This window comes from Eulemur rufifrons, chromosome 15 (genome assembly GCF_041146395.1).
Source record: "Eulemur rufifrons isolate Redbay chromosome 15, OSU_ERuf_1, whole genome shotgun sequence".
Taxonomy (NCBI): domain Eukaryota; kingdom Metazoa; phylum Chordata; class Mammalia; order Primates; family Lemuridae; genus Eulemur; species Eulemur rufifrons.
The window spans coordinates 88,902,809-88,925,604 of NC_090997.1; the positions used below are offsets into that span (position 1 = coordinate 88,902,809).

The following is a 22,796-nucleotide window of genomic DNA, read 5'->3' on the forward strand; positions in this document are numbered from 1 at the left end:
GATAATAGTACATGGCTTGAGATCTCTTAGGCAACCTAAAATTTATTTTCTATGTTTATATTTAGTATAAACAGATATATTAGAGAATATTTGCATAGATCATACTTGGGAAATAGAAGTGATTCTCATTTTGATTTTAATTAGTGGTGTCCTCTCAGGCAAGTCAATTGGTATCTCTGGGCCTTAGCTTTTAAATTTTAAAAATGAGGGACGTGAGGTGAATGAATTATAAGGTTTCTTTTTTTATGTGGCATTTGAATTATAAGGTTTCTACCAGCAATAGTAGCCTCCTAAATGCTGTTGATGATATAGATCCAGGTGGTTCGAGATGAAGCAACACAGAAAGCCAACAACTGGCCTTAAGTACAGTGACCCTCCTGTGTGAGGAGGTTTACAGCACCTCTGCCCTGGCTTCCTGTCTTCTCTGAAATCCTCTTCCTGTTTTAATATTTATAATGTGTGCCTTTTACATAGTATGTGCTGAATAAGTACAAACTGACTAGAGTGAGGCAGGTCTATTATATGAAATCACATAAAATCTTATCCTCCAGTGGAATTCAGTTTAATTTTTATTATGACCTGTGGGAGAAGGAGCAAGCAACTTGATCAGTTCTACCATGGAAAAATCCTGATTATTTTCCAAAAACTATCTTAGAATATTGTATATTTAAACATACATATGTGTATATGTTGATATTATATATATTTTGAAATACACATGTCAAGCAGACATGCTTCCTGACCCCATGGAAACTGAGTCCATGTATATCATATAAACATCCCCAAAATATACACATAATGTATATGCATGTAACAGTTATCCCTTTTTTGTTTTTTGCTTTTTTTTTAAAAAAACTTGACTCATCTTATAAATGTGTAATACTTAATCAAGAAAAAATATCAAAGATTAGATGGCTATATGAGGATGGTTTTATATCTGGGTTCTCAATTTTGTTCCATTGGTCTATGTCTCTGTTCTTGTGCCAGTACCATGCTGTTTTAGTTACTATAGCCTTGTAGTATAGCTTGAAGTCCTATAAATTGATACCTCCCAATTTGTTCTTTTTGCTTAAGATTGCTTTTGCTATATGGGGTCTTCTCTTGTTCCATACAAAATGTAGAATTATTTTTTCTAGATCTGCGAAAAATGATGTTGGTATTTTAATAGGGATTGCATTGAATCTATAGATCATTTTGGGTAGTGTAGAATTTTAACAGTGTTGATTCTGCCATCCTATGAGCATGGTATGGTTTTCCACCTGTTTATGTCCTCTGCTATTTCCTTCTTCAGTATTTCATAGTTCTCCCTGTAGAGGTCTTTTACCTCCTTAGTGAAATATATTCCTAGGTATTTTATTTTCTTTGTTGCTATTGTGAAGGATATTGAGTCTTTGATTTGGTTCTCAGTTTAACTGTTGTTGGCATATAGGAATGCTACTGATTTCTGTACATTGATTTTGTAACCTGAGACTTTGCAGAATTTGTTTATCAATTCCAGTAGTCTTATGGCAGAATCTTTGGGATTTTCTAGATATAAGATCATATCGTCAGCAAAGAGTGATAGTTTGACCTCTTCTTCCCCCAGTTAGATGCCCTTGATTTCCTTCTCTTGTCTGATTGCTCTGGCTAGGACTTCTAGCACTATGTTGAATAGAAGCAATGATAGTGGGCAACCTTGTCTGGTTCCAGTTCTAAGAGGGAATGGTTTCAATTTTTCCCCATTCAGTATGATGTTGGCTGTGGGTTTGTCATATATGGATTTTATCATTTTTAGGTAGGCCTCATCTATGGAATGCTTTTTTTGTGTCTGTTGAGAGGATCATATGGTCTTTATTTTTACTTCTATTTATATGGTGAATTACATTTATAGATTTGCATATATTGAACCATCTCTGCATCTCTGGGATGAAGCCCACTTGGTCGTGGATTATTTTTTTAATAAGCACCTGAATTTGGTTTGCTAGGATGTTTTTTTTTCTTTTTTGGAGACAGAGTCTCAGTCTGTTGCTCTGGCTAGAGTGAGTGCCGTGGTGTCAGCCTAGTTCACAGCAACCTCAAACTCCTGGGCTTAAGCAATCCTTCTGCCTCAGCCTCCCAAGTAGCTGGAACTACAGGCATGCGCCACCATGCCCGGCTAATTTTTTCTGTATATATGTTTAGTTGTCCGTATAATTTCTTTCTATTTTTAGTAGAGACGGGATCTCGCTCTTGTTCAGGCTGGTCTCGAACTCCTGACCTTGAGCGATCCTCCCGCCTCAGCCTCCCAGTGCTAGAATTACAGGTGTGAGCCACCGCACCAGGCTGGTTTGCTAGGATTTTGTTGAGAATTTTTGCATCTGTATTCATAAGGGATATGGGTCTGTAGTTTTCTAGAAGTAACATTCATCGTGTGTCAGGCAGGTGGGAGGGAGGAAGAGGAGATGGGTATATTCACACCTAATGGGTGCAGTGCACACTGTCTGGAGGATGGACACGCCTTAAGCTCTGACTTGGATGGGGCAAAGGCAATATATGTAACCTAAACATTTGTACCCCTGTAATATGCTTAAATAAAAATAAATAAAGAATTAGGCTATCTAAAAATGTGGATTTAGCATATAATTTTTGTAAAACAACCACAGTGTACCTGCATCTAAGCATTAAAAAGGAAAGAGGAAAAAGAAAAAAATACCTGACAAAGCAAACAAATAAAATTAGATGAAGAGTGCCAAGGAAAATAGACTTAAATTTCAGAGGCTGTACCACAAGATATTCACATCTTCTCCACTTTCCTCTTCTCTCCCCACCCCCCCAAAAAGAACCCAAGCCTTTCCTATGTGGGATGAAGGAAATCTGTAACTTTGTGTACTGGAATTACACAATGTCACAGTGTGAACTCAAGATAAGTGGGTCATCTTAGAGATAGCCACTTGCTGTTTTTTCTTTTCTCTCTACTTCCATTTTTATTGGATAAACCCCAAAGAATCAAAGAGGAAGCCAGACAGCTAAAGGCTCCCACCCAAGCTATGTCCAAACTAAGTTTTATTTTACTTCTCTGTGTTCCTCCCCATCAATTACCACAGGAGGTCAAGAGGAAAATGTGATACTTGAATGTACCATAATGTTATTTCAATTATATATAGGAACATGCCACTCATCTTGCAATGATTTAATCATAAGCTATGTCAAACATTCTTGGTGTAGAATGTCCCCCTTCTCAGCCTCCCCCTAAAATCCTGCATCAAATCAATTGACCCTTGACATTATCTTTTCTTTTTAATTTCTTTTTTGTTTTTTTTAATCCACCAGAGATAGCTAAAGGATCACCACATTAATATTATTTGGCTGTTGTACCAAGTGGAGTAGAATTTGATGTACTTTTTAAATTAAAATTTCATTAACATTGAAATTTGCCCTTTTTAATAATGGTTTTGTTAAGAAAGCTGATCTAACATACGAGATTTTTAAACTAAAGCCCTTATTTTTTATATTTATGAAAAGAGTGTGCCCCAGGAGGAGTAGGTACATCACTAGAAGCAGTAAAAAAATATATATCAAACTTTGAATTGAAAAGCTGTACCTAAAAATGATGTCATGAAGCAAATTGGTAGAACTAGGCAGGATATAGTACTGTCTTTGTCCTTTGCTTGAACAGCCCAAATCTAATTGTTGAATAATGTGCTTTAGAGGACAGTAGTGTCTTTCACTGAAACGCTGTGCAGTAAGTTCCACCCAGGCAATGTGCTATTTCCAGTCAAGTATATGGAGACTTTACATGCCGAGAGCAGCTGTAAAGATGTCGGTATGGGAGGAACTTAGAAGCCAGCTCAAATAGAAACTTACACTTGTGTCCAAAATAGCTTGTATGAGCTATATATGTTTAATTTTCATTTCTCCTGTGAGCAAATATTTAAATGTAAACAGAAATGACAAGGTAGGCTACCCTTTTGAAGATTTTGCTCTTAAAAAGGACTTTGCTGTGTCTGAGATGTTAATGACCAAATATAATCCCCAGTTTGATAGTTATACATTAGGTCTTACATGCAATCACTTCTAACGTTTCCTTTTGTGATTTTGCCAAGTATTTGGCTTGAATTTTAAATTCGGTGTGCTACATATAGTTCCTTTTGGTTGTATTTGTATAAAACAAATAGTAACCAAGGAACTTCATCTGCATTGTTTGCATTTGAATTATGACTTAGTTTTATAGAAAAGAAATTTGTAAAACATCATAAAATAATATCCATAAAAGAGAAGTATTAGCGAAAAAATATTTTTGACAGTTTAAAAACTATTCCTTTCAAGCAGAATTATGTATATGTAAACTTCAAGCAGATGTTAAGTTTTGCTAAAATTTTGATTAACATTTTTTGGCCCATTTTGCATAGTGAAGCTAGCAGTTCCTCCATTTAGAAACTATTAATATACCATATTCGCTGAATGGTTCTTTACAAAAATGGTTGATGCCTTGCTTGTTCTAAAAGCTGAAAGTCAGATAATTGTACTGGAGGGAGAAGAAAATCATTTTGATTTATTTGAGGATAGATTCAATTTAAATTATCTTAGCTAATAACTTTCAGAAAGATCTGTTATTCAAACATCTCCTATTTACTTTTCATTTATTATTAAAGAATCCAGAAACCTATGGCTTCTCATCTATTTGGGGTTGAGATTTGATGGCAAAATGGCGCCTAGTCATCCCATTGGATACCCTTTCTTAGAAGAACAATATACATATATCTAAGGCTTTGTATTTATATTGGAATTCCAAATTGACATTGTTTGAAATTTCCCTTTCAGTATGATGGACCTCCCTATATACTTTCAGGAATCACTGGGGCCCAGTCTGCCTAATTATCAGTGTTATTTTCATGGCGAGGTGGGGAGACTAAACTGTGTTATGGTTTGTACTGAACCAAAATGATTATTCTACCTATTGTTTCACAATAACTTTCTGAGATTATACCTACAGAACTTCGCTAACTGATGTTCTAAGTGGGCTCATAAAAGGAATCTACTTAATCTACCTAAAATGTCTTTCTCTCAAACACCACTACAAAGCTAAATGGTAATCCAGAACATAGAAACAATTTTGCAGAAATTTTGAATGATCGTTCAGCTCCCCCAACAGTGAGTGGGACAGATGTTCGCAGCTGGGCATTCTCTTACTCTCTAGTAACAGTGAGTGAGGTTTGCCACAGTTCAAACCTCTCAGTCATTGACAAACTTCTGTTTTTAGGCCTGTGCCTCCTGTTGGAAACACGCTGCACTGTTTGCTCTGTAGACCACCCAGCCCACCCACTTTTGGTGGTTTGGCCTTCTCTGTGGCTTGCATGCAGGTGTGACCTTCCTCACCCACCCAGAACAAGTCACTGCCGTTTTTCTGGAGTTTAAAAATATGGCTGGCTAAAAGAAGACAGTAAGCAAGTCGATTTTTATACTATCCTGGAAACTCATAATTATAAAGTTTGGTGAACTTCGTGAACTTTTTCTAGCATGTGTTTGCTGCAGACTTGTGATTGATGTGGAGGATCCCTGGGGCTTAGGGAAAACAGTTGAAAGGTAGGAAGCTGCGTGGGTTGCCTCCGTGTACATAACCTGCCAGGGGCTATGCAAAGTTAGCACCTACATCCCCTCATCCCTAGCCCAGTGCAATTTGAAGTTAGATAAACATTTTGGCAGTGGTGTGGCAAACCAAAATTCAGCCTTGCTTCTCAATAGTTCTATTAACTTTATAAAAGTAATAAACTATTTTTTTTTGTAAAGTAAGCTGTTAGGCATCAAGAGCACACTAAAGTAGCTATATTAAGTAGAAGGTGACTTTTTTTTTCCTAATGTAACCACACTCTAAATCTTCACAATCTGTCACAGCTTGCTCTATAATTCTAAGCTGGTAATATTCAAAATAGCACAATAAGTACTGTTAGCAAGATGTGGAAATTTTCTTGAGCAGTAGAAATGTACCCCAGAAGGCAGGATGTTTACTGACCATTAGCTCTACTTGTATTCAGCCTGTATTGGCTGTCCCTTAGGGACTCAGACTTATGGCTCCAAAGTGGACAAATGACCAGAAACAGTCTCATGAGCACTCGTGAAGACACTTTTGCCTCATAACCTTGTGAACTGTACATTAGGGCACCCCTTTCCTTAGGGAAGCATCAGATGTCTTCATAACTCTCCTGGAAACTTCTTTCTAGTAAAGGGGAACAACTGAAGCTCTGTTGTGTGTGAAGACCTGAGTCTGTCACCTATACTAGAATTTTAGAACCAAAAGAGACTGATGGGGAAACCGAGACCTCAAGGGCTAGTGACTAGCTTGAGGTCACATGGTTAGTTGATGGAAGAGCTAAGACCAGAAGCCACTGTGATCCCACTTGTAATATAGCCAAATATTCACATAAACATGAATTACTTTAAGAGGAAGGTGGTTTAGTCTGTCTTCTCTCAGCTGGCACAAAGTAATCACTCACTAAATGCTAGTTTTTATTTTTTTCTCTTCCTCTCCACATATTGTTGTTTCACAATAATATATTTACAGGTTTCCATGGCTTGTATTCAAATGTTAAAATACTTTGACACGTATAATTTTAGATCTGGAGAGGTTCTCAAGAGAGCTTCTAGTTCAGCTTCATAAGCATATTGTCCTTCCAACAATGATTTTTTTCCAAAATAATAAAAAAATTTTCTTATCAGCTAGATCTTGTGATCTAGTCAGAAGATAGTTTGAATAGAAGAAAACTTTTCAATGTTCAGTTTTAGAGTTTTCTGGGAAAAAACCTTCAGATAATCTCTCTCTCTCTCTCTCTCTCTCTCATGCACACTCCCCTAACACATTATACTTGAGACCTATATGAAAAGTTAATGTTATATAAATATTTTGAAAACTAATTCCAGTGGTGAATTAAGGCAGATAGATGAATAGCATATTTAAACAAGCTGTTCATGTATAAAATGGAAAGTTTTACTGACATTATTTTTAAAAAATCAATATTATGAAATTTTTACATCAGCTCTTTCTTATTACTAAGATGTTTATGTAAAAAGATATTCCATAAAAAGACAAAATGATGCCAGTTGCATCTATAATTTGCTTTTCCCCAAACCTTGACTATTTAAACTGCTTCCATTTATGTGCACAAACCTGAGTGGGTGTTTTTTTTTTTTTTATGCCCTCAAATTAAAGACTTATTTGGAAAACTTGAGCTAGCATGCACACTTATCCTGTTACTACCATCTTCTTCCCAATATATACTCCGAACTTATTGGGAAGGTAAGTTTGTAAACCCAAAATTTTCTCTAGCTATTAATTTCAGGTTCTTCACCTGTACCACATAACATGGAATAAATTAGAAGCAATAACCTTCCCTGCCTCCTAAAATTTGTTTTATTCCTACCTCTCCTTCTAACCACCCTTTGGGAACCGTATGTAAAGACATCTAAAAGAAAACTAAAAATTAATGGAAGTAGGAGCCCAGAAAATTAAATAAGTTAATGAACAAACTGAAATATAACTAATGTGCTGTGCTATTAAATGACAACCACAAGCACAGCAATGCTAAAAACTCACATTATTTGAGCATATTACTGTGAGCCAAGTATGGTCCTAGAACTTTATATAGATATCTCATTAGCTACATTTGTGTGCTCAAGAAGTTAGTTATGTACTGTTTAGCCAATAATGACATCATTGCCTTCCTGGGTATTAGAACTATAATTAGCTTTCATGAGGCTAAGATATTCTTTACTTATGTTGGAATTATTTAGTGATATTTTACCAGTTAATGCCAACATAAACTAGTTTTACCCTGCAATGCTACCTAGATAATCCATATGGAAAGATTTTTTGTAACATTCTCAAGTGAAATGAACATTAGGTGAGTGTTGTTTTTGTTTTTTTAAATTGTTTCATTGGTCTTTCTTTAGAGGTAATAAAACACCTAAGACCACGATAAGACAGATCTTTGATGCACACTAGATTGGTCACTTTGCTGCTTTTATATCTTACTAGTCAACAGTTGGACCTTGCTTTGTGAGCTCAGTCCTCGTAGAATTAATCTGCCCTGCCACTGTGATGGCTGTGCTCTTTCCACAAACAAACTGACAGGGTGGCCTGCTGTCTTTTGTCTTTCTTCTTGTCATCTGTCATGTCCTTGGAATTAGGCTGCAGTGATTTTTATAAGGATTTTGTTTACTGGTAGTTTTGTGTTGTTTATATATAAAAGGATGAAGCTTTAAAAAAAAATCTGTGCTAAACACAAATCTGATTATTTTACTTTCCCAAAATTAAAACCTTTTTATTTTACCTACTGCTCTTAGTATAATATTTTATTTTCTTAAGCATGGCTTGCAAAATCCTGCATAATCTAATCTTTGCCTACTTTGTCATCTTTATCTCTTATTTCTCCCTACTTTGCCTACTATGCTCTAGCTGAACTAAATCATAAGTTGCTAGAACAGCCCACACTCTTTCTTACCTGCAGGCCTTCGTACCTGCTGACCTCACTGCCCAGAACACTCTTGTTTTTCTCCTCTGCCTTCTTCCTTTACTTGGCCCACTCCCAAGCTTCATATTTAGGTCTCAGTTTCTTTTTCATCTCTTAGAAATGGTACCATTTCTATGAAGTCTAAACTTAGGCTATTGTACTCATCTACCTGCTCTATCAGAGCAGTTATCACATTATATTATTATCTATTTATCTGTATTTCCAATAATCTATAAATTCCATAAAATCAGAGATTATATTTTGTACATGACTATATTCTCAGAACCTGGCACAGTGCCACACACATAGATGCTGAATAAGTATTTATTGAGTGAATGGATATGGGAGGATAGTAAGAGATGAGTTAAGAAGTGTGAACAGGGAAGATATGGTGTGCTGTGTGTGCCATTCAAAGGGGCTTGTCTTGTTGGATCCCAGAGAAGATTTGACGTTAGAGAAAACATGCATTCATACTTGCATTTGCATTTTAGATCTTTCTGGTCTTAAAATGGAGAATGAGTTGGAGGTAACAAGATTATAGGCAAGGAGATTAGATATTGAGTTTTTGTCCAAGAAAAGATGAGAAGTTTAAACAACATGGCCATGGGAATGAGATGAGGAGACAGATTTAATAACTATTAATAAAATAAATGTCATAGCCTTTGACTATCTAAAATAATATAGGGAAAGGGAGAAAGAAGGGATGTTCAGAGTCCTAGCTAAGGTGACTCTCATGGTACTAAAAATAATAAAGAAGATAAAAACAAATTATTTGAGGAATGGTGTTTGGCTTGATAGATTTATGGGATATTCAAGTGGAGATTTTTTTTTTTTTTTTTTTTTTGAGACACAGTCTCGCTGTGTCACCAGGGCTAGAGTGCCGTGGCATCAGCCTAGCTCACGGCAACCTCAAACTCCTGGGCTCAAGCCATCCTCCTGCCTCAGCCTCCCAAGTAGCTGGGACTACAGGCATGCGCCACCATGCCCGGCTAATTTTTTATATTTTTAGTAGACACTCTTGCTCAAGCTGCTCTTGAACTCCTGACATCAAGCAATCCTCCTGCCTTAGCCTCCCAGAGTGCTAGGATTACAAGCATGAGCCACCGTGCCCGGCCCAGGTGGAGATGTTGAGTAGACACTTGCAAGCTAGGGTATGGTGCTCAGTAGCACATACATGTCATCAGCATTTGGATATAATGAAGGCCTTGGTTCAGATGAGATCACCCAGAGAGGATGAGTATGGACAGAGAAGAACTGAAGAAAGAGGAGAGCTCTGTAGAGTACTGGCTTGAGGCACACTTCGTTACAAGGAATAGAAACCCACTAAAGGTGGATCAAGTGAAGTAGTGGGGCAGGAGGCATAAGAATTTTTGTCATAGAATTCAAGGACAAGCCACAAGAACAGCTCCTCCCATTCTTCACACGGAATGTCGGGAATTAAAGCCTCTCTGTTTCTCAGAGGTCCAATTTCCTCTTGCGTGTCTGTTCTCTACGTTTTCTCTCTTACCCTTTTCTTTGTCAGCCCATCAGCTTCCCTTGTTTGCAAGTGGCCAAAGCAGCTACTACCTTTGAGTTTAGATAACTTCATCATTCCGTTGTTCATCATTCTTTGAGGAAATTATCTGTGTCTCTAACTTTAAATTCTCAGAGAAAGAGAGAATTTGATTGATTAGTGAAGCCGGTGATTGGTTGCCTTCAGGTCAGGGGCCGTCCCTTGGGTCAAGTAGTAAAAATATGACTGCAAGAGTTGTGAGAGGGGATCAGTCCTCTTGGGAGAAGGTGTGTAATATTAATAGCTTCCCTAGTATGTTGTTATGTAAGGCAGCATTTCTCAGAGTTTAACATGCTTATGAACCATCTGAAAATCTTGTTAAAAAAAAAAAAATGCAGATTTTGTTGTAGGTGTGGGTGATTATGTCTAGCAGGCTCCCAGGTGAAGCTGTTGCTGCTGGTCTGAGGTCCACACATCACACGAAAAGGATTGTCAGGGCAGGCAGAGCAGAGGGAAAGCCGGGAGGGCTGAGAGGACAGGAAGGGAACAGGGAGAGTGGAGGAACCGTGGGGGAGAGACTGTCAAGGGGCAGGGCATGTTTAGTGGCATCAAATGTTACAGCGTGTGTGAAATGAATGGAAACCTCTTTAGTATGAACAATCTGCATAGTTTTGTAAATTCTTTCCAGCAGTGCTCAGAAGCCTACGGGTCAGATAGCAAGAAGGTCCACAGCTAGATAAATCCAGAGTTGGGGGTTTGCAGGGCAGGAATGGGGAAGGGAATAAGGGACTTGAATGAATATATTAACCAGGAGGTGCAGTTTAGGTTGTTTCACATTATTCATTGCCTTTAGATTGTTTTTTTAAGAGCTGGAAAAGACTCAACCACGGCTTAAGAGAGAACAATTTCCCATGAAAATGTGTATCGGTGTGTGTGCATATGCATGCACATGTGCTAGTGGATCTAATCCTCTTGCAAGGAATGTATATCTGCATAACAAGCTGACTCCAGAAGGATTTATAACAGTTCATTTGTTTGGATCTTCAGAAAGTATTAGCTTTTGCCGTTAAATATGGAATGCTTTCTTGCCAAAGTGATTATGGAAAGACAAGGCTCAAAATGTAGACAGTAACAATATTACAGAAGTCGGAGACGTGTCTGAGGGTGCGGTGCATGTGAATATTTTTGGAGATTAAAAAATTGTCAAGTTTAATGGTACTTCATCAGGGAAATTTCAGCTCGGTATCTTGTTAGTTTTCTAGCTATGTCAAACTTAATTGAACCGATTCAAGTAAAGCAGTAAGTACCCTTTTGAACTCATGCTTAGGCCATTACGGTAGCTTCATATTCATGGTGCTTCCAAAGAACATTTTGGGGTTGAACCATCACAGAGGGAAATGAAATAATTATCTGGTTAACTCCGGGGAAACCAGTGTTTTAGGAGGAATGTGGGAATGAACTGATATCCTGGCGTGGCTGCCGAAAGTTCCAGTAGGAGATCCGAATGATCAGTGCGACCCCGGTTTAAGAGCAGCCCTCCGCAGTATGGAAATGCTGTCTTCGAAGGCAGAGCTTGAGACGTGGCGAGGCCTGCGGGATGCTTGCCAAGTCTGTCACATTAACAGAATCACAGATGTCACAGCCAGATTGCCGTTGGCTTCCTTGCCATCCTAAAAACTCTACACAGTGGTCTGAAATCACTTAAATTTAAATACTTACTTTGGTAAAGTCATCCAGTTCTGTATATTATCGTTTGCGACAAGCCAACATCTAAAATGTTATTGATATTTTACATTTCAACGATGTCACATCTGACAGTAATTTACTTGGATCTGGAGAAATGTAATGTGGCTATCATGGCTCCTTAATGATTTAGGTATTAGAACTGGTTCTAGAAAATTCTTGGTTGCCAGCCCTTAGGTTTAATCTTTGGAAACCACTAAGTCAACTAAACATTTTAAACTTTTTAATGCAACAAATGAGATTTTCACTCATTAGAACTTCATATATTCACATGGATAATTCAAACAATGACTTTGAATAGATGCAAACTGAGCAGGGAACTCAAGCTAAATTTCCTGGAGATGATTTTCACTGGCCAGGTTTCCCAACAAATTCATTAGCTACAGTTTGACACACATTCAAATAAAGAACAAGAGTTCCCTGGTGGTCTAGTGGTTAGGATTCGGCGCTCTCTCTCTCAAATAAAGAACAAGATTTAATTTTAATGCATTCATGTTGTTCACCATTTAAGACAGTTTAGAAAAACGGTTATTCAATACCATCCACAGATCTGTGTTGAAAGCAGCTAAAATTTAGCTCAATTTTGATTTATCTCTTGGGATCTGACATTCCTGTTTTAAAGAGATTTTTAGAAACATGGTATTTGTATTTTACAAAGACATACTTAAATAGCAAGGGTGGAGTAAGAATCCAAATCTCTGAGATAAAAAACCTGTTAAGATAATGGTTATTAAACCTATATTGAAATGTACTTATCAGGCTTTGGCATGACTGGAAGGTTTTCCATGATAGATTTGAGTTTCATTGAAGAATTAAACTTTTGTGAAAATATGCACAAGTAAATTACTGCTAAACATTTGCAGGCATGGGCAAAAACCAAGGGTAGAATTTGGTTTGTTGTTTGTACTACTTGGAGACTTTGCTTTTTATATAAATTATAAATGAGAATATTTTATTATATCTGTGTTTGGGAACACCTTGAGCCAGGTGCTTTAAGTTGGGTAGGTTTTAGAAGCTATGTTAATCCTGGTTTTACCAAGGCCTCATTTAGTGACCACTTTAGTAACCATCTTTTTAAGTACCTGTGCTTCTTTAAGAGAGAACAAATTTATTACTTAACGGACTAGCTTATAGTGTAGGAATCAATTAGCAGTGATATTTGATTATTCCAAATGACAGATCCAAAGCACTGTATTCCATACTCTCTAACATTCTTTACTTAAATATTTCTAAATTGGTTTCTTAAAATATATTAATTTTAGGGTGATGACACTATATTTAAGAAATTGCCCATTAAAAAAATGTTGTCTTTTAAAGCAGTGCTTGAGCTCACCACTTTTCTCTGTGTCTTTTGTTTAATTGTGGCAACTTTTATTTCCTAGAAAGATACTAGACTTATATTCAGAAGGGCTGGCTTGAATCTTGGTCTCCCTATCAATTAGATGTATAATTTTTGGCAAGTTACCTAATCTATATTGGCTTCATTTGTTTCATCTAAAGATAGAGGAGGTAATAATTTTGAGCATTGTTATGACGTTAAATGAGATAATATTTGTGAAAACCCGTTACTGTGAAGCGATCTGTAAATATAATGATCGTGATGGTACTATCCCTGGTTTAATTGACATTTCATCCAATTAAGATAATTACTATTTGGTAGCACTATTTTTAAATGCTGTCTAAGCCCCTGAAGATATGACTCATATAGTATAATGCATTGAGTGTTCTTTTAAAAGCACGTTCTGGGTATCTTCTCTCTCTTTTCTATCCCCATAAGTGCCTAAGGGAAAAGGAGATTCTACTAAGGTGGGTGCTCTTTTACCTCTGCCTAATTGTCAACGTACAGGTTTTGTATTACAGTAATGTCTAATAATAGCCAACACTTAAATATTGCTAACTGTGTGCCAGGTACAACTCCCAGGACTTTTTAGTGTTAACCCACACAGTCCTCCCAGTAACCCTAGGAAGTGAATGCTATTATTCCTACCAGTGTGTAAAGGTGGTGAAACTGAGGCACAGAGAAATGAACTTGTTTAAGATTACATAGTCAGTATTACCAGGCACATTTAACTTTCTTATACCCTTCCTTCAGCTCTTAAGAAATAATATATCAGGATAAAGGAAGTCATGAGCATTACTTGGGTCTTGGATATAAAGGATGGCATCTCATTTTGGAAAAATGATGCTGCCTATCTGCATGTTGGGATTATACAGAGATGGTTTCCTATTTACTTTTTTTTTTTTTTTATCTCTAGTGCTTAGTACTGGATAAATTATTGTTACTTTACTAGGACTACTTCTCTCACCCGAGCCCAAAGTATACTAACAGGAAGCTGAACTTGTCAGAAAGACCCAGTCGTCTCAGTCCTGTGCTATGAGTGAGAATAATTGGTAGAAGGAGCCCCAAAGCCCCACCTAAAGAAATGTTCCAGAGCTCATGCACTCTTTTTTTTTTCTTTTAGATTTAGAATTTGTTTGACTTGGTTATAATGCACGCAGTCATTCTTTAGGCGTGTTGCCATTCATTTAAGCTACTCCCTTATTTGTTCATAAATTTAATACATTTTACTGAAGATGTCCCATGTGCCAGGGATGCTATGGGGTGCTGGAGAGTAGGTAGGATGGTGAATATGACAGATACATACCCTCTGCTTGTTGAGTTTACACACTGGTGGGAAAAGACAAAAAAGAAAAACATCTCGCAAATAGAAAACACAACTGCTCTGACTAGTGCCACAAAGGACAGGAACATGGTGCTCCAGGGATGGATAAGACACACATTTGGCAGATGTTGGGTGGTCATAATTTGTTTTCTGTTGTCTGTCTTTGGCCTTGTACAAGATGTGAAAGACTTAGGAAGAACAGAGAGGGCAAATTAGACAGACTGGAGAGGAGCAGAGTTGGCAGGGCAAAGTGTTGCACAACACAAGATGGCCACAGGGAAAAGAAGAAAGAAAAACCTAACTTGAGCAGTGTAGCACATTTGATAAGTCCTTGAATCTATCACTTTATCCTAGAAGAATAGCAATATTTGTGATAACTACAAATTTTTCAAGAAAAGTTATTGCATATTCATTCTATTCAACTCAGTAAAAGAGTGGGCAACGTAATAAATTTAGAGTGATTTCCATTAACATGTTTAAAGTATTTTTTGTTTGAAAGTTTATGTGTCAGTTTTATGGCAATTTATCCAGAGTATTGGATAAATGGGATTATTGCTGTCATTTATACAGTACTTAAAGGCAACAAGAATACTAATTGCAAAAACATTTCTAGATAGGAAGATAGTAAGACCCTGGTTTCTGATTCAAATGGGTGGCCAGGCCCTGGATAAATAATAATTAAGAAGATTCTGTTTACCTTAGTGAAAATGGGATAATAGCATTTTTCCTGTCTACTTGGGCAGGTTTTTTTCACATACATTCATTCAATTAATATTTATTGTGAACCCACTGTTGTATATTGGGAATATAATGATAAGCAAAGAATACATGATCTTAGACCTCATGGAACTTACAGTTCAGTGAGAGAGACCAACATGCATGTATCATGAGTCTTTATTTTTGCTCTGCCCTTGGCCTGCACGGCTGTTCCCTACTGTGCTCACAGCATGCCCCCTCACTTGAGTTGGGTCTCTGCTCAACTGTCACCTCTTTGGAGGTGCTTTACTTTTTTTCCCCACCTTTTATCACCATCTGTCATTGTATTATATTATTGGTTATCATTAGGTCTAAGACTTAAGTGTAACAATCCTTTACGCAGAGGCTTTGTCTTTCCTGCTCATTGATATACACTATTTAGAATAGTGCTTGGCATATTACAGGCACTCAATAAATATTTACTGAATGAATGAGTAACTGAGATGATCACAGAGTCATATAATTACCAACTATGATAAACAAATGGGATGAGTGAGAGTATTTTCAAAACTATAAATGTTCCCTACATGCAAGGAGATGTTTATTTGAATTTCAGAAAAAAATGCAATCTGCCAGAAGAAAACCTGTTTATTTTTTATATTGGTAGGTTTCTATTTAAACATTTATTTCCTAAGAGTTGCTCTTCCTTTGTATCCATGCTTTGTAATATTGAGCTCTGTCTTTATGGTTCTGTAACCTCCTCCTCCCCAGTTCAGTTGCTCTCGGGAGTAGAGCTGCTCACCCTGGGTTGATGAACCTTTGTAAATCCACTGTTGGCTCTTGAGGCCTCCTGTAATCCTGGAAATTGTATGCAACGTGTACTGGCCCCTGTGTATTTTACTGGAGAGAGTTTTCATAACTGTCTTTAGATTCTCGGAGTATATGACCCCCCCCCCAAGTTTAAAAATCATTGCTTTAACAATTTTTATTTATCTTTTACTTTTTGTTGCTCTATTGGCATTTCTTTTTCTCTTCAAGATGGTTTTGTTTTCCTTTTAATTTTCATGATTGTATTTTGGTGTTTTTAAATGTTTACTGTCTACTTGTCCCTAGTGTGTGGTATGCTTGGTTTATATGCATCTGATCTCTCTTTTCTCTGTCTCTTTTTTGTCTGGCCAACAGTGTGGGGATGTGCCAACTGCAGGGTTGTCCTATCCAACCCTTCTGGGACCTTTACTTCTCCGTGCTACCCTAACGACTACCCTAACAGCCAGGCTTGCATGTGGACCCTCCGAGCCCCCACCGGCTACATCATTCAGATAACGTTTAATGACTTCGACATTGAAGAAGCTCCCAATTGCATTTATGACTCATTATCCCTTGATAATGGAGAGAGCCAGCCTAAATTTTGTGGAGCAACTGCCAAAGGCCTATCATTTAACTCAAGTGCGAATGAGATGCATGTGTCCTTTTCAAGTGACTTTAGCATCCAGAAGAAAGGTTTCAATGCCAGCTACATCAGAGGTATGTAAACCAAAGGCGATGCCAACCTTCTGCTTTCATTTAACATGTTCTACAATAAACACAAGGACCTGAAGACAGAGTTATGCTCTTTTATGTGGATGTGAATGATTAGGATTAGGCTTTAAGGGCAAGAATCTGTTAATATTCTCTGAGCATTCTCATTAGCAAAATATAATTACCAGATCCAAAATCTGATTACAGTAGAGCTGCATTCTTTTATAGTGTTCGTATGTAGAACATTTAAAGGCTGCTTAGAAGACACTGTAGATACTCCACTGCTAAAAATTAAAATCTGTAATTCTAATATCTCTCCACTAATAATTTAAAACATCTCTATTTAGAAATCATTTTATTTTAGGCTTTTAAGATGTTGCCCTTTTAAGGAACTAGGCTAGGGACAAATATAGAAAATTAGCATTTAAATTTTTAAAAAGCCAGTAGTAACGTAAAGTAAATAAATAACCTGAGAATATCCCCTGAAAATGGCTAACTGAAGGAAATAAAGCACATTTTTATTAAATATTTTCCCATATTCTGGCACAACATAATATTTAAATAATCTCATTCTCTCTAAAACCTATCTTTGCCTAAGAGAGATTTACTTTTACTTTTTTTTCTTCTGAGCTTCCTAAGAAGATGTCATATATAATAAAAATGAACAAACAGAAAGGCACAACTATGAAAATGGCTGACTCTCATTATTATAAATTGTGTTTTTTGATTGTGGAGTTATTTATTGTTTGTTATTGACATTAGGTACATGTGTGCTTAAAAATCTTTCAAAATAATGTTTTAAAAATCAGAAAATATAGGATATTTAGAAATAAAAAAGAAGCAAATTATAATTACCTGTATATCCACCACCCAGCCATGACCACTAATAAAATGTTTATCGGTATATTTCCTTCCAGGCTTTTTATTTTAACGATACATATAGAATACTGGGTTCATATTATACAAGTATCCCTTTGCATAAATAGACCTATGAACTGCTCTATATTTAAAAAGTAGACTGAAATCCATAATTCTTTTAAATTCTATCATGGATTTTTACTAGAATATTTATATTAAAATGATGTTTTATTGTAGAATTACTCTTGGTGTACGGTATAATAAAATATATTCAATCTGTCTTAAATTCTATCATGGATTTTTACTAGAATATTTATATTAAAATGATGTTTTATTGTAGAATTACTCTTGGTGTACGGTATAATAAAATATATTCAATCTGTCATTCATATGAAACCAGTATTAAATAGTATTTTTGAGGTGAGCTACTTCTCAGATCATTTTCACAATGTATATTAGCACAGGACTAAATTCATTATACTATTAATTTCACATATATCACAGAAGTATTAGGTGAATGCATTTTTATTTTGAATTTTTTATGCATATAATAGTAGTAGCCACTTGCTGTTTATTGCTATATGTAGGCACGGCTGTGTGCTTTATACATATTAACTTATGCTCATTGACCATCTATGCAATAGGTGCCATTGCCCTTCATTTCGCAGATGAGGGCACTAAGGTAGAGAGAGGTAAAGTGACACACCCAAGGTCATGGGGCTACTGCATGGAAGAGCTGGAATAGCAAGCTCCGTAGTCTGCCCTTTTAACTGCTGCTCCTTAGTATCCTTCAAAAACTAGCTCACATGCCCAGATGTAAAGCAACTATACCTTAGATTTCCATTTTTGTTTCACTAGATCCCTTCTCAATAGAATTCCTTTCGCATTTGTTCCTAAAATAGCCTGATGGTGGGGAAAAAGAGAAGGATACGCAGTGTCTGAAGGGGAGCGGGTAGTATAGGGATGTTTGGGAAGAGTAAAAGGCAATTGTTAATGAAAAATGAAACTGTTCTGTTTAGGAATTATTTGAAAAATAACATATTTGTGAGAATCTTAATGTATACACAGAGCCTTTCTGAAACCAGTTCTTTCCTTAATTAGGTAGTTGGGTTTTTTTAAATTTTTAATTTAGTGGTTAAAAAATAGTTATCAACGTGGCTGGCTATAACTCAGAGGTTTAGGTGTGAGATCCAATCATCCTTAGAGTTAAAATGGGTAGAGTTTCTCATTGTTATTATTACTGGTGTGAGACAACTGATTACGGGTGGGTGACAGAGGATGGACCAGAAAGAGGGGAGGGATGGGGCAAATGGTAGGTAAGAAATTACTTAGTGGAGAGGGATGGGGCGCTTGAGTCTGTCAGATGTTTTGCATCTCATTCCTCAGGGTTTGGGAGTTAACATGTTTTATCTCTACGTTTTGTCCTAGTTGCCGTGTCCTTAAGGAATCAAAAGGTCATTTTACCCCAGACACCAGATGCTTACCAGGTATCTGTGGCAAAAAGTGTCTCCATTCCAGAGCTCAGCGCTTTCACACTCTGCTTTGAAGCCACCCAAGCTGGCAGTGACGACAGTGACTGGACAGCTTTCTCTTACTCAGATGCGACCTTCACACACTTGCTCAGTTTTGGAAAGGCCGAGAGCGGCTACTTTCTATCTATTTCTGGCTCAAAGTGCTCGCTGAACAGCGCCTTCCCTGTCACAGAAAAAGAAGACATTTTCTCAGAAAGCTTCGAGCAGCTCTGCGTGGTGTGGAATAACTCTCTGGGCTCTGTTGGTGTCAACTTCAAAAGAAACTTTGAAACAGTTCCATGTGATTCTACTATTAGTAAAGTTATTCCTGGGAATGGGAAATTGTCGTTGGGCTCCAATCAAAATGAGATTGCCTCTCTAAAAGGGGACATTTACAATTTTCGACTTTGGAATTTTACCATGAATTCCAAAATCCTCTCCAACCTCAGCTGTAATGTGAAAGGGAATGTGGTCGACTGGCAAAATGACTTTTGGAACGTCCCGACCCTAGCTCTGAAAGCGGAAAGTAACCTAAGCTGTGGTGAGTCTGCGGCATACTTTTTATTTTTTTTAGGCATTGTTTGATGAATGTGTTTGTCAGTAAGAATTTATACATACAGGCATGTGTGTATACATATACACATATATACATATATATAGAATTGCCATTAAAGAGCTCTTTTAATTTTTATACTCTATGCTCAGCTGTTCATAGCATACATTTGATTACAAGCCATGCAGATTCAATCAAAACACTTGGTCTTACCGTTATTTAGTTTTCCCTGTGTCATAAAATATCACACAGTTTATCACTAACATATCAATAGTTGTAATTATTGCATCTCAAATACAAATGTTAACACTAGGTTTGACACAAAAGAAATTAATAAGTTATTGTTTTTAGTCACCAGGTGATACAGGAATAAGCTGATCTTTATCATCCCGGAATAAAATTTCAATTTAGATTACTTAAATAAACAGCCACCACCTAAAAGAATAGTATTTACTCAACCAGTATTAAATATCAAAACTGTCCATTTTATGGAAAATCTTGATATTCAGGAATTATCAATTTTCTCTTTGAACTTTTTTCTCTATTTGTTTAAAACTGAGCCTTTGTAGTTTTTTTTCAAATATTCTTCTCTTTCTGATTTTTCTTTAAGAGACTGTAAATGTGCTATTATTGGGAGTGGCTAAATGCAAAATTTTGGGGAAATAATTCTATGTGACAAAAAATGTGTTAAACTTCCATCAAGTTTATTTCGTGTATACAAGTTAATTCTAGAAGTCCCTATTTTACTATAAGACTGATTCAAACACAAAAAGTGGAAGTTTGATTATCAAATATAAATGTCATGTGACTAAATCTAAGGTGTTGATAATATATTCTTTTTAGTCACAGAGGTAACTCAGTAGAGGAGGGAAGAATTATCTGCCTTGTATCTGCAGATAATTTGTATGTGACTTTGGAAGGAAGTTTACCAGGAATTTGTTCTCACACTTTGTTTTTTTTTTTTGTTTTTTTTGTTTTTTTTTTTTGAGACAGAGTCTCACTCTGTTGCCCAGGCTAGAGTGAGTGCCGTGGCGTCAGCCTAGCTCACAGCAACCTCAAACTCCTGGGCTCAAGCGATCCTCCTGTCTCAGCCTCCCGAGTAGCTGGGACTACAGGCATGCACCACCATGCCCGGCTAATTTTTTCTATATATATTTTTAGCTGTCCATATAATTTCTTTCTATTTTTAGAGGTGGGGTCTCGCTCTTGCTCAGGCTGGTCTCGAACTCCTGAGCTCAAACGATCCGCCCACCTCGGCCTCCCAGAGAGCTAGGATTACAGGCGTGAGCCACCGCGCCTGGCCTGTTCTCACACTTTGAACAAAGTGGGACCCATTGTGAAGACCTGAGGCCACCTCTCTAGTTTCTAAGACCTGTGCCTGCCCTTCCGGCCTGGGAAACCCGTCACCTACCCTTCCGAGTGGATCACCCACGTCTCCATGTGGTCCGTGGCACTCCTGCAGATGGTGGGAAGGCTACTGAGTGACGTCATTTGAGAGCGATTTCCTTGTGGGATGTTGGAAAGAGGGTAAACCACATCCCTGTTCCAGAAGGAGACTGAGGGACTTTATAAGAGCTCATGGTGTTCTCCAAGATCCTTTCTCAGTCTGAGATTAGAAAGGAGCTTCAGGGACTCCTGAGAAGTGTTTCGCTCAGAGAAGAATTGAGGTCAAGTGTGTGTGTGTTTGGTGTGGGATGGGGAGGAGAGAGGTACACTTCCTACGTTCCACATGATTGTCTTTAGTCTAGGGTCTCTTTTCACCATATACTTGGCTGTTATTAAAAAGTCCCAATATAGACCATTCTAATATTTGCCTTGTTATGGGACAGTATTTTCGGGACTACAGCAACCAAAACAAATTTTGCTAGTTATATTAATAATTGCTAATACTTAAATTACATGTAAATTGAATACATATTGTGTACTAGATAGCACTTTACATATATCGACTCATTTCCCACATCATAGGTCCCATGATGTGCATTTTATTATTGACCTTATTTTGCAGATGAGGAATCTGAAGCACAAGGAGATTAAATAACTTACCCAATGTCACTTAATGTAAGTGGCCAAGCTAGGACTTGAACCTGGAAAGTTTGATTTTAGAGCTGTGCTCTCCTAACCAGTATAAATTAGGCTGTGCTTCAGCATAGGCAGGACTAGAAGATGTGACTTAGTACAAGGGTATGTGAGCTAATTCTTGCCCGGGGAGGAAGGACCAAGAGCCATCTCTTCTGGCCAGCTGTGCATTCTATGGGAAAACAGTAGCTTTAGAGAGTAACATAGTATTTGTTTTAAACAAATGTAATGAGATTTCTTGCCTAAAATGCTTCTTGGATACCTTCATATGATAAGATATGAGGAATATATTATTAAAGGGATTCCTAAACCTCACTAAGAAATCCTCTAGACCGGAGGTTGGAAAACTGGGAGAGACTGTGACAGGCCACTTGTTTTTTTAATACTCTTTTTATTTTTTTAAGAGATGGGGTCTTGCTATGTTGCCCAGGCTGGACTAGAGCTCTAGGGCTCAAGCAATCCTCTTGCATCAGCCTCTTGAGTAGCTGGGACTACAGGCATGCACCTCAGGCCTGGCTCACTTGTTTTGTAAATAAAGGTTGATTGGAACACAGCCATACCCATAGTTTATGTACTGTCTATGGCTGCCTCGGTGCTTCAGTGGCTCAGTTGACTGAATGTCATAGATACAGCACGGCCCACCATCCTAAAATATTTACCGCCTAGTTCTTTAAGAGAACATTTGCCAGTCCCTGAAACTAGTCCACAGAATCATAAAAGTCCACTTTGCTGAAGCACATACTTTGGACAACACTAGAGAAGACCTGCTAGATCTCCTGGGCCAGAGGGAATAAACCAATCCCCCACTGCTAGTTTAGCCCTTAGACATGTGTGCTAGTGGTCGCATTTATTTGTTCGTGCTCATTTACATTTGTTCTACACAATGCTTTTAAATGATGAATTATATCCAACATTAAAAAATTAGATTCCACGTAAAAATGAATTTTTGGATTCTTCTGGCAGGCAAAATACTATCACCAGGCTAGTGTTTCTTCATCGCCAACACAGCTAGAGCTAAATGGTGGCTGCTCCTTTCGAAGGGTCTTCCCAGTTCACGTCAGCCCTTAGCACCCCCCATATTGTTTCCAATCCACCCCCTGTTTTGTTTATAGATTGCCTCCTGGCCCTGGTAGGCATTTGAGTTTGGGATACTGATTTAGGCCATTGCCTTCACTTTATACAGGGCAGGAAACTGAAGCTTAAAAAAAATACATGTCTGAG

The 22,796-nt window shown here is 37.4% G+C and overlaps 1 protein-coding gene across 2 annotated transcripts in view; it reads left to right on the forward strand.

Annotated features, from left to right (window-relative positions):
- Nucleotides 1-22,796, forward strand: part of ADGRG6 (adhesion G protein-coupled receptor G6) — a 132,970-nt gene that overhangs the window by 47,107 nt on the left and 63,067 nt on the right. For both annotated transcript variants that reach the window (XM_069487629.1, XM_069487628.1), the window contains exons 3-4: nt 16,239-16,580; nt 18,861-19,484. In XM_069487629.1, the coding sequence (XP_069343730.1) occupies nt 16,239-16,580; nt 18,861-19,484 (966 nt within the window). The remainder of the gene's footprint in view (nt 1-16,238; nt 16,581-18,860; nt 19,485-22,796) is intronic.